Raw genomic sequence first — 12390 nt, forward strand, 5'->3', positions numbered from 1 at the left:
TCACATGTTTTGACATCCAGCCTCAGAACTGAAGGGTGGATAGCAGTGCGGGTGTCTGGGGCTCCCCCTTCCCGCTCCTGGGAAGGGGGAGCCGCGCAGACAGCGGCGCGGCGACGTGTGACGTCATGCTCGTTTGCTCGTTTCTTTTTGGGGAGTTCTATCCACTTGTTCGGCTTTTGGTAGCAATTTTCACCAGAATAGGGGTTTGTTTTGGGACGCTTACCTTTCTGGGTGCCTGACCCGGTCGATGGCAGACATAGAATGCTGCCAACCATACGAAGGTTTCTATAGGCCATTGAATGCCAGGCCATGCCTCTGAGGGGGGCCAGGTTCTGGCTCGTGGTCCCCGGTAGGCCCACAGAACTCCATACACATGACTGATGCCAAAGTCTGACATTAGCATATCAGCCTGGATAAGCTCTGGGAAGCCTCCGGGTCTCACCCAGAAAATGGCATTTCATTACATTCAATGCTGGTTTTTTATTTTTTTTGTTGCGCCTGTGGGTGTTGAAAGCCAAATAGCCCAGAGCAGCTTAGGGGTTAATGACGCCGTTTTTGCGTCATCACCCACTCTGCGTGTTTTGGTTTTATGTCCCATATTGCGTCATCAGGACGCAAAAGTCTTAAATGTAAAGTGCTTATAGGCCATTGCTCCCTGCACCTCTCTGAGGGAACCAGGTAGGCATAAGAACTCCTGTAACTGATGACCCCCCAAGCTAATATAGCACATATAAGTTCAGATAGCTTCAGGGAGCCTCCGGAGCTCACCCTGAAAATGGCGTTTCATTACATTAAACGCTGGCTTTTTGGCTGCGTTTCGACCCTAAGTGCAGGTATGGCAATGCAGCCAAATGGTTAAAATATAGGTCAGTAAGGAACTCTTGTATGAAATTTTAACTTGAAAACTTACACTGTATAATTATATTCTGATTGGAATCAAATTTTTTTTGAGTTACATTGCATAATTCATGTATTTTGGTTTTTCTTTTCATATAATTTGATTATTCATATTTTCCAGATATCAACCCTCCAACCCTGTGCAAAAGCCCTCTATAATTATGAAAGAAAAGAAGCAAGGTATGTTTTTATTGATAACCAGCTTCTCTTTGTCCAGTAACAGCTGTAACATATGAACTAGTCTTTGATTCGTGATTTAATGAGTGACTGGTTTGATATTAATGTGAGTCTGGGTGACAATTTGCACTCATTTAAATAATACAATGAAATAGCATAAAATATCCAGACAAATATTTCATTCCCTTGAAATAAAATTTTATTCCTCAGTTAATTTAGATTAATATACAGTACAGTATACTGCATTTCTTCCTCAGGGACCTTAGTTTCAAAAAAGGAGATATAATAATGCTGGGGAAGAAGATCGACTCCAACTGGTACCAGGGTGAACTCAATAACCAAACAGGATTTTTCCCCGCTTCTTATGTTCAGGTTAGTTGTTCCGTCTTGTAGCTTGGAACCTTATTGATTGCCACTCACATACTCTAAATTATAATAAAAGTCAATTCTACTTTTCTTTATTAAAATTATGTAGTATATCTTGGAAATGGAAGACAGGGGTACTTAAATGAAGATAATAATGTGTGCTGTCATAGAAAACTGAGGAAGATGAGAAGAGAAAGTGAAAGAATTGTAATAAACCATAGTCCAAGATAATACCACAAGGAATTCAGTGGACTATATCCTTCTTCCTTTGATGCCTCTTGATAATTGTTTAGATGTCTGTTCGTCATCTCCACAATGTCACTTGCAAGTTGTTGGACAAGGTTGTGCTCGGGGTAGCCTCATCCTCGTAGAGGGTGTGACCCCACTTCTTTCCTGTTCCAAGTGAGATATTCTGGAGATACTTCATTCGGGACTTCTCTGTTATTTCAGACAAGCCACATTATTTCAAGTTGATGTTTGTGATCTTATCCTTTATTGCAAGAGTTAATCAGTACTGATATTAGGATTAATACAAAACCAGCGTTGAATGTAATGAAACATCAGTTTCTGAGTGATCCCTGGAGGCTCCATGAAGCCTCCCTGAAGTTATCTTACTGATCAAGTGTCATCAGTCCAGAGTTCTTTGTAAGCCTACCGAGGACCACGAGCCAAAATCTGGCCCTCAGAGAAACAAAGGGAGCAATGGCCCATGAACATTTTACATTTAAATTATGTCATCTTGCCATCAACTAGGGAAGGCACCTGAAAAGGTAGGCGAATCAAGAGGAAACTATTGCCTGGTTGAAAAGTGCGACGTATGTCCTCACAAGCACCAAATAACTCCCCCAGAATAAATTCAATTTTTTTTTTCATGTTTATCTCTTTGTGTTCCCTGAGCACGGGAAAAAAATATAGCCCGATGACGTCACTGGTCATTGTCGTTGGGGAGTGGTGCATCCCGGCAGAGTCAGGAGTGGCAGAGAAGGAGCCCAAGTTGCAGCAAATTTATTTTTGCTGTATTATTTACAGTATTTGTCATATTTTACAACCAATTTTTTTCACTGGTGTGGTACAATATGTTGTCACTTGAGGTTTTATTATAATACAACTGTTGTAAATTTATTTTGTTGTCACATATTAGTGTCACAAGTATTTGCACAAAAATGTCTGATTTTTCAGTTAATACAGTATACAATTTCTGGGGGGAGTCCCTTTGGCTCCCCGGAGCTTACTAGGCTGATATGCTAATGTCAGACTTTGACATCAGTCATGTATATGGAGTTCTGTGGGTCTACTGGGGACCACGAGCCAGAACCTGGTCCCCCTCAAAGAGGCATGGGGAGCAATAGTCTATAGACTCCCCCGTGAGTTTGGAAGTCTTCTATGTCTGCCATCAACCGGGTCAGGCACCCAGTAAGGTAAGCATCCCAAAACAAACCCCAATACTGGTGAAAATATGGCTATCAAAAGCCGAACAAGTAGATAGAACTCCCCTAAAAGAAACGAGCATGACGTCACACGTCATCGCGCCGCTGTCTGCACAGCTACCCCCTCCCTGGGAGGGGGAAGCGGGTGCCCCAGACCCCACATGCCGGCTATCCACCTGTCATATCTAAGGCTGATGCTAGAGGCGGAGTTCGTGTGCTTGGCTCCAGCGTTTCCAGCACTGTGCTTCGAGTGTGGTGGCTGTCTTCCAGGGAAGCAAGAGCCAGGAGTTATTCTACAATACTCGGGCTGCATGCACCTAGGGTTCTCATCCCTAGGTGCCCTGTAAGAACTGCCCTTGGAGCTTGGGGCTACCTTCCACAAGTTCCTCAGGGTCTGCCTCTGCTAGGCCGTATCACTGCTCGATTTTTGGTTGCCCTCTGGGTGCTTAGGGGTTTTGTCTTCCTGGTTTACCTTAGGGTAAAAGGCAGTTTGCACTGGTGGGGCACAGGGTACTGCGCAGCTTGTTTTCACCACTTACAGTGGCCGGCTCTGTTCCTTGGGGTACGTTGTCCTCTTCTGGGGTTTTGTATTTCTTTTTCTTTTTGCCTTGTAGGGGGGTCTGCCTTGCTTTCCCCTTTTTTTGTGACTGACCTGTGCACGGTTCTCTTCTGGTGGTGCCCCCTGCTAGGTCTCCGTGAGTGTACACATCCTGGGGTTCAGCTTTAGACAGTTGTTTGGTAGTTTTGGGCACCTGTTAGAAGCACCCTGCCTGGGATTTCCTGGGCGTGCATTTCCATTAAGCGCTCAGGGCCCTGGGAATTCCCTAGGGGGCGCATGGGTCCGATGGATGTGTCTCCGGAGTCCCATCTTCTCTTCATGCGAGTTCGAGGGTTGCTCGGTCCCCTTGACTCAGGGTGACCCTCACGGTTTTTGCCCCTGTCACGCTGCCTGTTGGGTCGGTGACACCTTCAACCCGGAGTCATGCGAGTTCTGTTGCTTGCTTGTGACTCGGTTTACCCAATCTCAAGATGATGATCTATGGGTACAGGTGGTGCAGGCTGTGCATGCGTTGCATACTCGGTTTAGGTTGTTGCCACGCGCTAGATTGGTTGCTCACCTGGATACCCGGAGACTGCTCCGTTTTGCTTATAGGGACTCGGACATGGGGGTGGGGGTCGCTTCGACCTTGGTTCAGTCCGCACACCCTCATCCTTTTCCTGCTGTGGTACGTCCTGGTCCCCCTCCACCCTGCTTCCGACCTCGATGCGTCTGAGAGTTTCGGAGTCGGGGTAGGGCTTAGATGGTCTTGAGTCTCAAGCGGTCTCAGGGTATGCCCCTTCCGGTGTGGCAACGGAGGCATTCGAGTCCACTCTCCCTGCCGAAGCCTCTGGGTCTGACCAGTGGGCCCTCTTCTGTTCGACTTTCTCGGCTGCGCCTGGCTTTTTCTTTAGGAACCTTTTCTTTAGGGGCCTTTTCTCTGGGGGATGACTCGACCTCGGGTCCCGAGGAGGGGGATCTTGGAGCTGGGAAGGGGCTGACTTGGGGAGCTTGGGCCCCGCTGGACCCCGCCTGGGTTTTTCTACCCTCGGAGCGGGGCTTATTGTTACAAGAAGTAGGGTTCTCTTCCCCCCCCCCCCCCCCCACCCTCTGCGTACGATTTGGATTTGGGATCTGCCGCTCCCCAAGTTTGGTTCCGTGTTCCCTCGGGTTCGTCGGTTCCGTCTTTTTGGAGTTTTTCGGCTTCCTGCATCCAACCGTCTGTGGTGCAGTCAGCCTTCGCATCTTATCTCCTGCTTGACCCGGATTACGCCTCGTTGATGGATCCGTTGTCTTTCAGGTTTGGGAATTCCTTCTCTTTCTGGGTCCGTTACGAGTTTCCGTAGTCGTCCTGACTGGCGGACTGTCTTATGCAGGCGATGACTCACAATAACATGGCTGAAGTATGTTGACCAGGGGCCAGATTCACGAAAGCACTTATGAACTTGTACATCTTTTCTCAATCTTTGGCGGCTTTGTTTACAATTATTAAACAGTTAATGAGCTCCGAAGCACCAGGAGGCTGTTTATAACAATAACAACAGTTGATTGGGAAGTTTTCATGTTTGTAAACTGTTTAATAAATGTAACCAAAGCCGCCAAAGGTTGAGGAAAAATGTACACGTTCGTAAGTACTTGCATAAGTGCTTTCATGAATCTGGCCCCAGACCACACACTAGAAGGTGAAGGGACGATGACGTTTCGGTCCGTCCTGGACCATTCTCAAGTCAAGTCAAGACAATTGAGTTGAGAATGGTCCAGGACGGACCGAAACGTCATCGTCCCTTCACCTTCTAGTGTGTGGTCTGGTCAACGGACTGTCCTATTTTTGCTTTGGAGGCTTGGCATTCTTTCTGTCATTCTCGTACGCTTAAGTGGCGTGAGGTCTCGACGGTGGTTCAGGTTTTCCTGGGGGGTGGCCTTGAGCACCTCAATGAGTACTTTGTTTGCTTCTGCCCTTCCCTGGGATGTTGGCATTCTGCAGCTTCATGTGCAGGCTCCCTCCCTTTCGGCTGCGCAGGTGGCTGAGGACTTGCGTGCCCGTTGCCTCTTGGTTTTGGCCTTGCGCTTCTTTCCCTCCAGGAGCTGTCTTCGGAGTGGCTTGGGGAGGATGTGGGGGCGCTCGGGGCCGTTCCGGGTTCCAGTGCCTTGGGCTCGGTGGTGCGCACATCGTCTGCCTTGTTGAAGCTGTTTGCGCCGATCTTGCGGGATGCGGTTTCTCTGTTCTTCGCTTCCCAGCTTGCGTGTCGGCAGGCAGTGCTTGCCTCTTCCTTGGAATCGGCCTTGGCCCTGACTCTTAGGATGTCTTCACTTTTTTGTCCTTTGCTTTTTGCTCTTTCGGCCGTGGCACAGTATATTCAGGCTGCTTCAGCCAGTTGCCGTCCTATGTCAGACTTGTTGGTTCTCCAGGGGTCCCGGGAAGGGGCCTTCCCGGAGAGGTCGTGCCAGGGCTCAGGTTCCACTCATCGTGGTAGGCCACTGGTGCCAGTTTCAGGTTCTGCCTTTGGACCCGCCTTCATCTGGTTGGTGCGGTGCTCACTCTATACGAGGTTCTGGGTCTCGTAAGGGGTGCCGGCACTTTCGCAGTTTGCCCTATTAACGGGGCGACGGGGGGAGGCTTGCGCTGTTCGCTCACGCCTGGTTTCACGATTTGTGGGCATTTTGGGTCATTCCTTCGGCCTGCGGTGTCGTTCGGTGGCCCCTTTTTCTTTGGGGGGTTCGGGGCTAGCGGGGCAGGCCTCTTCTCTTACTCTCTGTCGAGTCGTCTTGGAGTGGGTTCACTTGGGCGTCGTCGAAACGACATCATCCCTCAGATGGGTTTCCCGTCTGTTTCCTGTGCCAAAATGGGACTGTGCGGTCCTGAGGTTCATTCTGGACTTGTCCCATCTGAACCCCTGGGTTCATTGCCCTTCTTTTCGGATGACTACACTGTCTCAAGTTTGATTCCTGTTTGAGCCGGGTTCTTGGATTGTGTCCCTGGACCTCCGGGACATTTATTGGCACATCCCGATTCATCCGGGGTTCAGGGACTGGCTCGGTTTTGTTGTGGGGCATCAAGGTTACCGCTTTTGTTGTCTTCCATTAGGGTTGAATCTGGCACCTCGCGTGTTCACGTGCCTTAGGCGGGTCGTCGTGGCTCGTCTGCGTCTCCAGGGGCTTTGTGTCGTCTGCTGTGTCGCCGGCTTCCTCTTCAGGTTTTACGGGGTTCAGTGCCTTGGCGCCTGCCCGAGCCCTCGCTCAATGTGTTCACGGACACTTCGTCTCTCGACTGGGGCTTTGTGACCAGTGCTCACCTGGCTGACCAGGGGCGGTGGGGTCCATTCTTCCGTTGAGCCCATAGCACAGTGCGTGAGTTCGAAGCAGTGTGGTTTGCGCCTGCCCCACAGTATCTGGCTCGTATCTGGCACAGTATCTGCTAGATACTAGCAGATACTCTGCTAGTATCTGGGTTCGGTTCGCCCGCGAATCGACAATCCAGCTCCATTCGGACTGCTCCGCTGTGGTTCATTGCCTGAAGCAAGGGGGTTTGATGCGGTCCTTGGCTCTTTGGCGCTGGTCGCTTCGGGTGACTCGTCTGTTGAGTTCTCGGGGTTTTGCTGTCCTGGCTGTTCATGTGCGGGGAGTGTCCAACGTCTTGGCTGACAGCATGTCTCGTTTCGTTCCCCTCTCTTCGGAAGGGACGGTCGACACTGACTTCTTCCATTGGCTCTGCCAGACATTTGGTTGTCCCAGGGTAGACCTCTTTGTGTCTGCATGGTCACGGCACCTACTCCTGTTTGTGGCACCTTTCCCTGATTGCGAGGCCGTCGGGGTCGATGCCTTTCAGCAGGACTGGTTGAGGTGGGGGTTCCTGTACCTCTTTCCCCCCGGTTCAGCTGATGCTCCAGGTCCTGACTCGTTTGGAGACTTACCAGGGGAGAGTAGTCCTCTTGGCCCCTTGATGGCCGGCCTAGCCATGGTTTCAGGCGATGCTTGCCTGGTGTCCGAATCCGGAGGTTTTCCTACGGTTCCGCCTCTTCCAACAGATCGGCCCGGTGCATCGCGTGGCTGGTTCGATCTTCTCGAGTCTTCGTGTATGGTCTTTTTGACTCGGGTTATCATCATCTCTATGGTGATCAGGTGGCTTCTTTGTTTGTGTCCTTCCTGCGGGCTTCGTCTCGGCAGCAGTATGAAGTCTCCTGGCGGTCCTTCCGGTTCTTTTTACGTCTTCGTCGTTGTGCTTCACTTTCTGTTCGGGTGGTGTTGTCCTTTCTCTCTTGGTTGTTCCAGGACCATCACCTTATGCCTAAAACTGTCGCCTCGTATTGTAATTACCTAAGTGTAATTACCTAAGTGTAGTTACAGGATGAGAGCTACGCTCGTGGTGTCCCGTCTTCCCAGCACTCTTTGTCATATAACGCTTTGAAACTACTGACGGTCTTGGCCTCCACCACCTTCTCACTTAACTTGTTCCAACCGTCTACCACTCTATTTGCGAAGGTGAATTTTCTTATATTTCTTCGGCAACTGTGTTTAGCTAGTTTAAATCTATGGCCTCTTGTTCTTGAAGTTCCAGGTCTCAGGAAGTCTTCCCTGTCGATTTTATCAATTCCTGTTACTATTTTGTACGTAGTGATCATATCACCTCTTTTTCTTCTGTCTTCTAGTTTTGGCATATTTAATGCTTCTAACCTCTCCTCGTAGCTCTTGCCCTTCAGTTCTGGGAGCCACTTAGTAGCATGTCTTTGCACCTTTTCCAGTTTGTTGATGTGCTTCTTAAGATATGGGCACCACACAACAGCTGCATATTCTAGCTTTGGCCTAACAAAAGTCATGAACAATTTCTTTAGTATATCGCCATCCATGTATTTAAATGCAATTCTGAAGTTAGAAAGCATTGCATAGGCTCCTTGCACAATATTCTTAATGTGGTCCTCAGGTGATAGTTTTCTATCTAGAACCACTCCTAGATCTCTTTCTTTATCAGAATTCTTTAAAGATTTCTCACATAATATATAGGTTGTGTGGGGTCTATGTTCTCCTATTCCACATTCCATAACATGACATTTATTAACATTAAATTCCATTTGCCAAGTGGTGCTCCATATACTTATTTTGTCCAGGTCTTCTTGAAGGGCATGACAATCATCTAAATTTCTTATCCTTCCTATTATCTTAGCATCATCAGCAAACATGTTCATATAATTCTGTATCTGTATTCTGTATAATTTGTGCGGCGCTGGTGGAGCCCCTTCAGCTTGCTTTCGGTATTGATGTTACTTCTGCGCCATTTTGCAAGCTGTCTCGTGTGTTGTTTCACCTCCGGCCTGCTTATGCATCACCTGAGTCATCCTGGTCTTTGGGCAGAGTGCTCTCTTTACTTTCTTCTCCTTGGTTTGTTGTAGCCCCTTCTGTTCAGGATTGTTTCTCCAAGGCTCTTTTTCTGTTGGCATTGGCCTCTGGGGGTCGGGTTGGGGAGCTTCGTGCTCTACTCCGGCGCAGAGGTTTCTGCTCCTTTGGTCATTATGATGGTTTTGTTTGTTTGCAGCTGTCTCCTTCTTTTCTGGCGAAGAATGAGACTGCTGCTTTTCAGAGGGGTCCCTGGGTTGTTGATGCTTGGTTGGTCAGGCCGGGGGGTGCATCGTGTTTTGTGTCCAGTTGCGGCTCTTTGTCGTTATTTGCGCGTAACGGCTTCTGTGTCCGGGGATGCGCTTTGGATTGATCCGGTTTCCTTCTTCCCTGTTCGCGGGTGCGGGTCTCTCAGGTCGTCCGCAGAGTTATTAAGGCTAGCCAGCCTGCGATCTATCCCCGTGCCCATGACGTTCGTAAGTTCACTGCTCTTGCTGCCTTCTTTGGCAACATGTCCTGGGCTGACATTCAGGCACGGTGCTTTTGGCACTCGAATAGGGTCCTGGCTGCTCTTTACCCAGTGAACGTCCCTGGGTCTCGTTGGGCCTGTGTCGCTTTGGGTCGGCGGCTGCAGCCAGTTGTCTCGACTTCGGGTTGAGGAATGAGCAGCGAGCACCTCCTGGGTAAGTCCTTGTGTTTCCCTCTGTGGGTAGTTAGCTCCGGGAAGCTGAAGAGGCTCCCCCCAGAAAACCAACGTTGAATGTAATGAAATGCCTTTTTCTGGGTGAGACCAGGAGGCTCCCTGCATACCTCCCTCCCTCCAGTCGGCATTTTTTTTCCCGTGTTTTGACATCCAGCCTCAGAACTGATGGGTGGATAGCCGGCGTGGGTTATCTGGGGCTTCCCCTTTCTCCTCCCGGGGAGGGGGGAGCTGCGCAGATAGCGGCGCGGCAACGTGTGACATCATGCTCGTTTGCTCGTTTCTTTTAAAGAAGATCTATCCACTTGTTCGGCTTTTGGTAGCAATATTTTCACTAGAATAGGGGTTTGTTTTGGGATGCTTACCTTTCTAGGTGCCTGACCCGGTCAATGGCAGGCATAAAATGCTTCCAACCACATGGGGGGGGGGTGTCTATAGGCCATTACTTCCCATGCCTCTCTGAGGGGTCCCAGGTTCTGGCTCGTGGTCCCTGGTAGGCCCACAGAACTCCATACACATGACTGATGCCAAAGTCTGACATTAGCATATCAGCCTAGTAAGCTCCGAAGAGCCTCCGGGTCTCACCCAGAAAATGGCGTTTCATTACATTCAATGCTGGTTTTATTATGAATTGTTTTCACTATATACACTCACTCACTCTGTATATATCTTTCCAAAACGCTACGTGTACTGTACAAGAATGTAAGAAATCTTGTATATATTCTATAAAAAAAATAAACGTTCCAAAGACCAAGAATGCTCATGCATGGAGCATGAGCAGGCCATAGGTGAAAATGCATGAAAAACAAAATGCTCCAAAAGCTAGTGAAACAGAGCGGAAGGGACATCCATTCTGAATGCAAGCTACAGTGGCTCTGCCAACTGTGCACGACACGAAGCTGTAGTATTTGGCATGAGATGCAGATCGAGGAAAAGCCAAGAGAAAGAAAGAACAAAACAACCCGGTTCAACACCGACGAAACCCGACAAAGAGAAAGAAAAGGGCAGAAAGACCGCCATGAGACTACATACTGTCGCTGAGACGAAAACTGCAGGTGAGAGACAATGAAACCAGCCACCTGATCACCATACAAATGGTGATACACGAGTGTGAAATGCCAGACATGTAACGGGGAGGAGAAAGTCGAACCAGTGAGGCATCCCACCAACCCGACCTCATGAAAAAGGCGGAACCGCGGAAAAACGCTCTGGTTCGAACACCGACCAACCAGCACCTAAAACCAAGGCTGGGCTGGCCACCATGGGGCCAAGAGAAGAACTTTTCCCTGATAGCATTCCAACCTAGCTAGTACTAGCGACCGGGAAGCTGGTCGGCCGAGCGGACAGCACGCTGGACTTGTGATCCTGTGGTCCTGGGTTCGATCCCAGGCGCCGGCGAGAAACAATGGGCAGCGTTTCTTTCACCCTATGCCCCTGTTACCTAGCAGTAAAATAGGTACCTGGGTGTTAGCCAGCTGTCACGGGCTGCTTCCTGGGGGTGGAGGCCTGGTCGAGGACCGGGCCGCGGGGACACTAAAAGAGCCCCGAAATCATCTCAAGATAACCTCAAGATAGTATCTGGAACAACAGTCGACTATGGAAAGAGGTACAGGAACCCCCACCGCGACAGTCCTGCCGAAAGCATCCACCACAAGAACCTTGTTGTTGGGGGAATGGCACCACGCACAATGGGAGATGCTGAGACCACACCTTCACGAAGAGGTCCACCTCCGGGTGCCCGTACGTCCGGCAAAGCCAGAGAAGAAAATGGCGATGACATTCCTCCATGGAAAAGGAATGAAGCGTGACAGGCCTGCCACCAGGATGTTAAGCACTCCCTGAATGTGAAAGGCACAAAGAGCTAAACCCTGAGAACTCGGCTGAAGAGCCACCCGAAGCAACCAGCTCCAAAGAGCCACAGAATGGAGTGACCCCACCCTGGTTGAAACAGTGAACCACAGGGGAATAGTCCAAATGGAGTCAGATCACCAAGCCCCAAGAAAGCTGAATCCTTCACACCGCCAGCCACCTACCTTGAGGTTACCTTGAGGTGTTTTTGGGGTTCTTAGCGTCCCCACGGCCAGGTCGTCGACCAGGCCTCCTCGTTGCATTACTGGTCAACCAGGCTGTTGGAGGCAGCTGCTCGCAGTCTGACGTATGAATCACAGCCTGGTTGATCAGGTATCCTTTGGAGGTGCTTATCGAGTTCTCTCTTGAACACTGTGAGGGGTCAGTCAGTTATGCCCCTTATGTGTAGTGGAAGCGTGTTGAACAGTCTCGGGCTTCTGATGTTGATAGAGTTCTCTCTCAGAGTACCTATTGCACCTCTGCTTTTCAATGGGGGTATTCTACACATCCTGCCATGCCTTCTGGTCTCATGTGGTGTTATTTCTGTGTACAGGTTTGGGACCAGCCCCTCTACTATTTTCCATGTGTAAATTATTATGTATCTCTCCCGCCTGCACTCAAAGAGAGTACAAATTTCAGGCATTTTATTCGGTCCAAATAGTTCAGATGTTTTACTGAGTGGATTCTAGTAGTAAAGGATCTCTGCATGCTCTCCAGGTCAGCAATTTCTCCTGCCTTGAAAGGGGTTGTCATCATGCAGCGGTATTCCACTCTAGAGAGCACTAGCATCTTGAAAAGTATCATCATTGGTATAGCATCTCTAATGTCAAAGGTTCTTGTTATGCAACCTGTCATTTTTCTTGCAGTTGTGACGGCTACTTTATTGTGTTCTTTAAAGGTAAGGTCCTCTGACATGAATACACCCAAATTCTTTACATTTACTTTTCGTTCTATGTTATAATTTGACTTGAGTTTTGTATGTGGTTTCCGTTTTTATATTTTCATTTTTTCCATAGCACATGAGCTGGAATTTATCTTCGTTAAACACCATATTATTTTCTGTAGCCCATAGAAAGACCTGATTTACATCTGATTGAAGATTTGCCATG

General features: G+C 49.1%; 1 protein-coding gene across 10 annotated transcripts in view; it reads left to right on the top strand.

Annotated features, from left to right (window-relative positions):
- The window catches only part of POSH (Plenty of SH3s), a 245347-nt gene that overhangs the window by 36842 nt on the left and 196115 nt on the right, over positions 1–12390 (top strand). For all 10 annotated transcript variants that reach the window (XM_045750320.2, XM_045750322.2, XM_069302999.1 and 7 more), the window contains exons 4-5: positions 1019–1077; positions 1332–1446. In XM_045750320.2, coding sequence (XP_045606276.1) covers positions 1019–1077; positions 1332–1446 — 174 coding nt within the window. The remainder of the gene's footprint in view (positions 1–1018; positions 1078–1331; positions 1447–12390) is intronic.

Source organism: Procambarus clarkii, chromosome 49 (genome assembly GCF_040958095.1).
Source record: "Procambarus clarkii isolate CNS0578487 chromosome 49, FALCON_Pclarkii_2.0, whole genome shotgun sequence".
Lineage (NCBI taxonomy): Eukaryota > Metazoa > Arthropoda > Malacostraca > Decapoda > Cambaridae > Procambarus > Procambarus clarkii.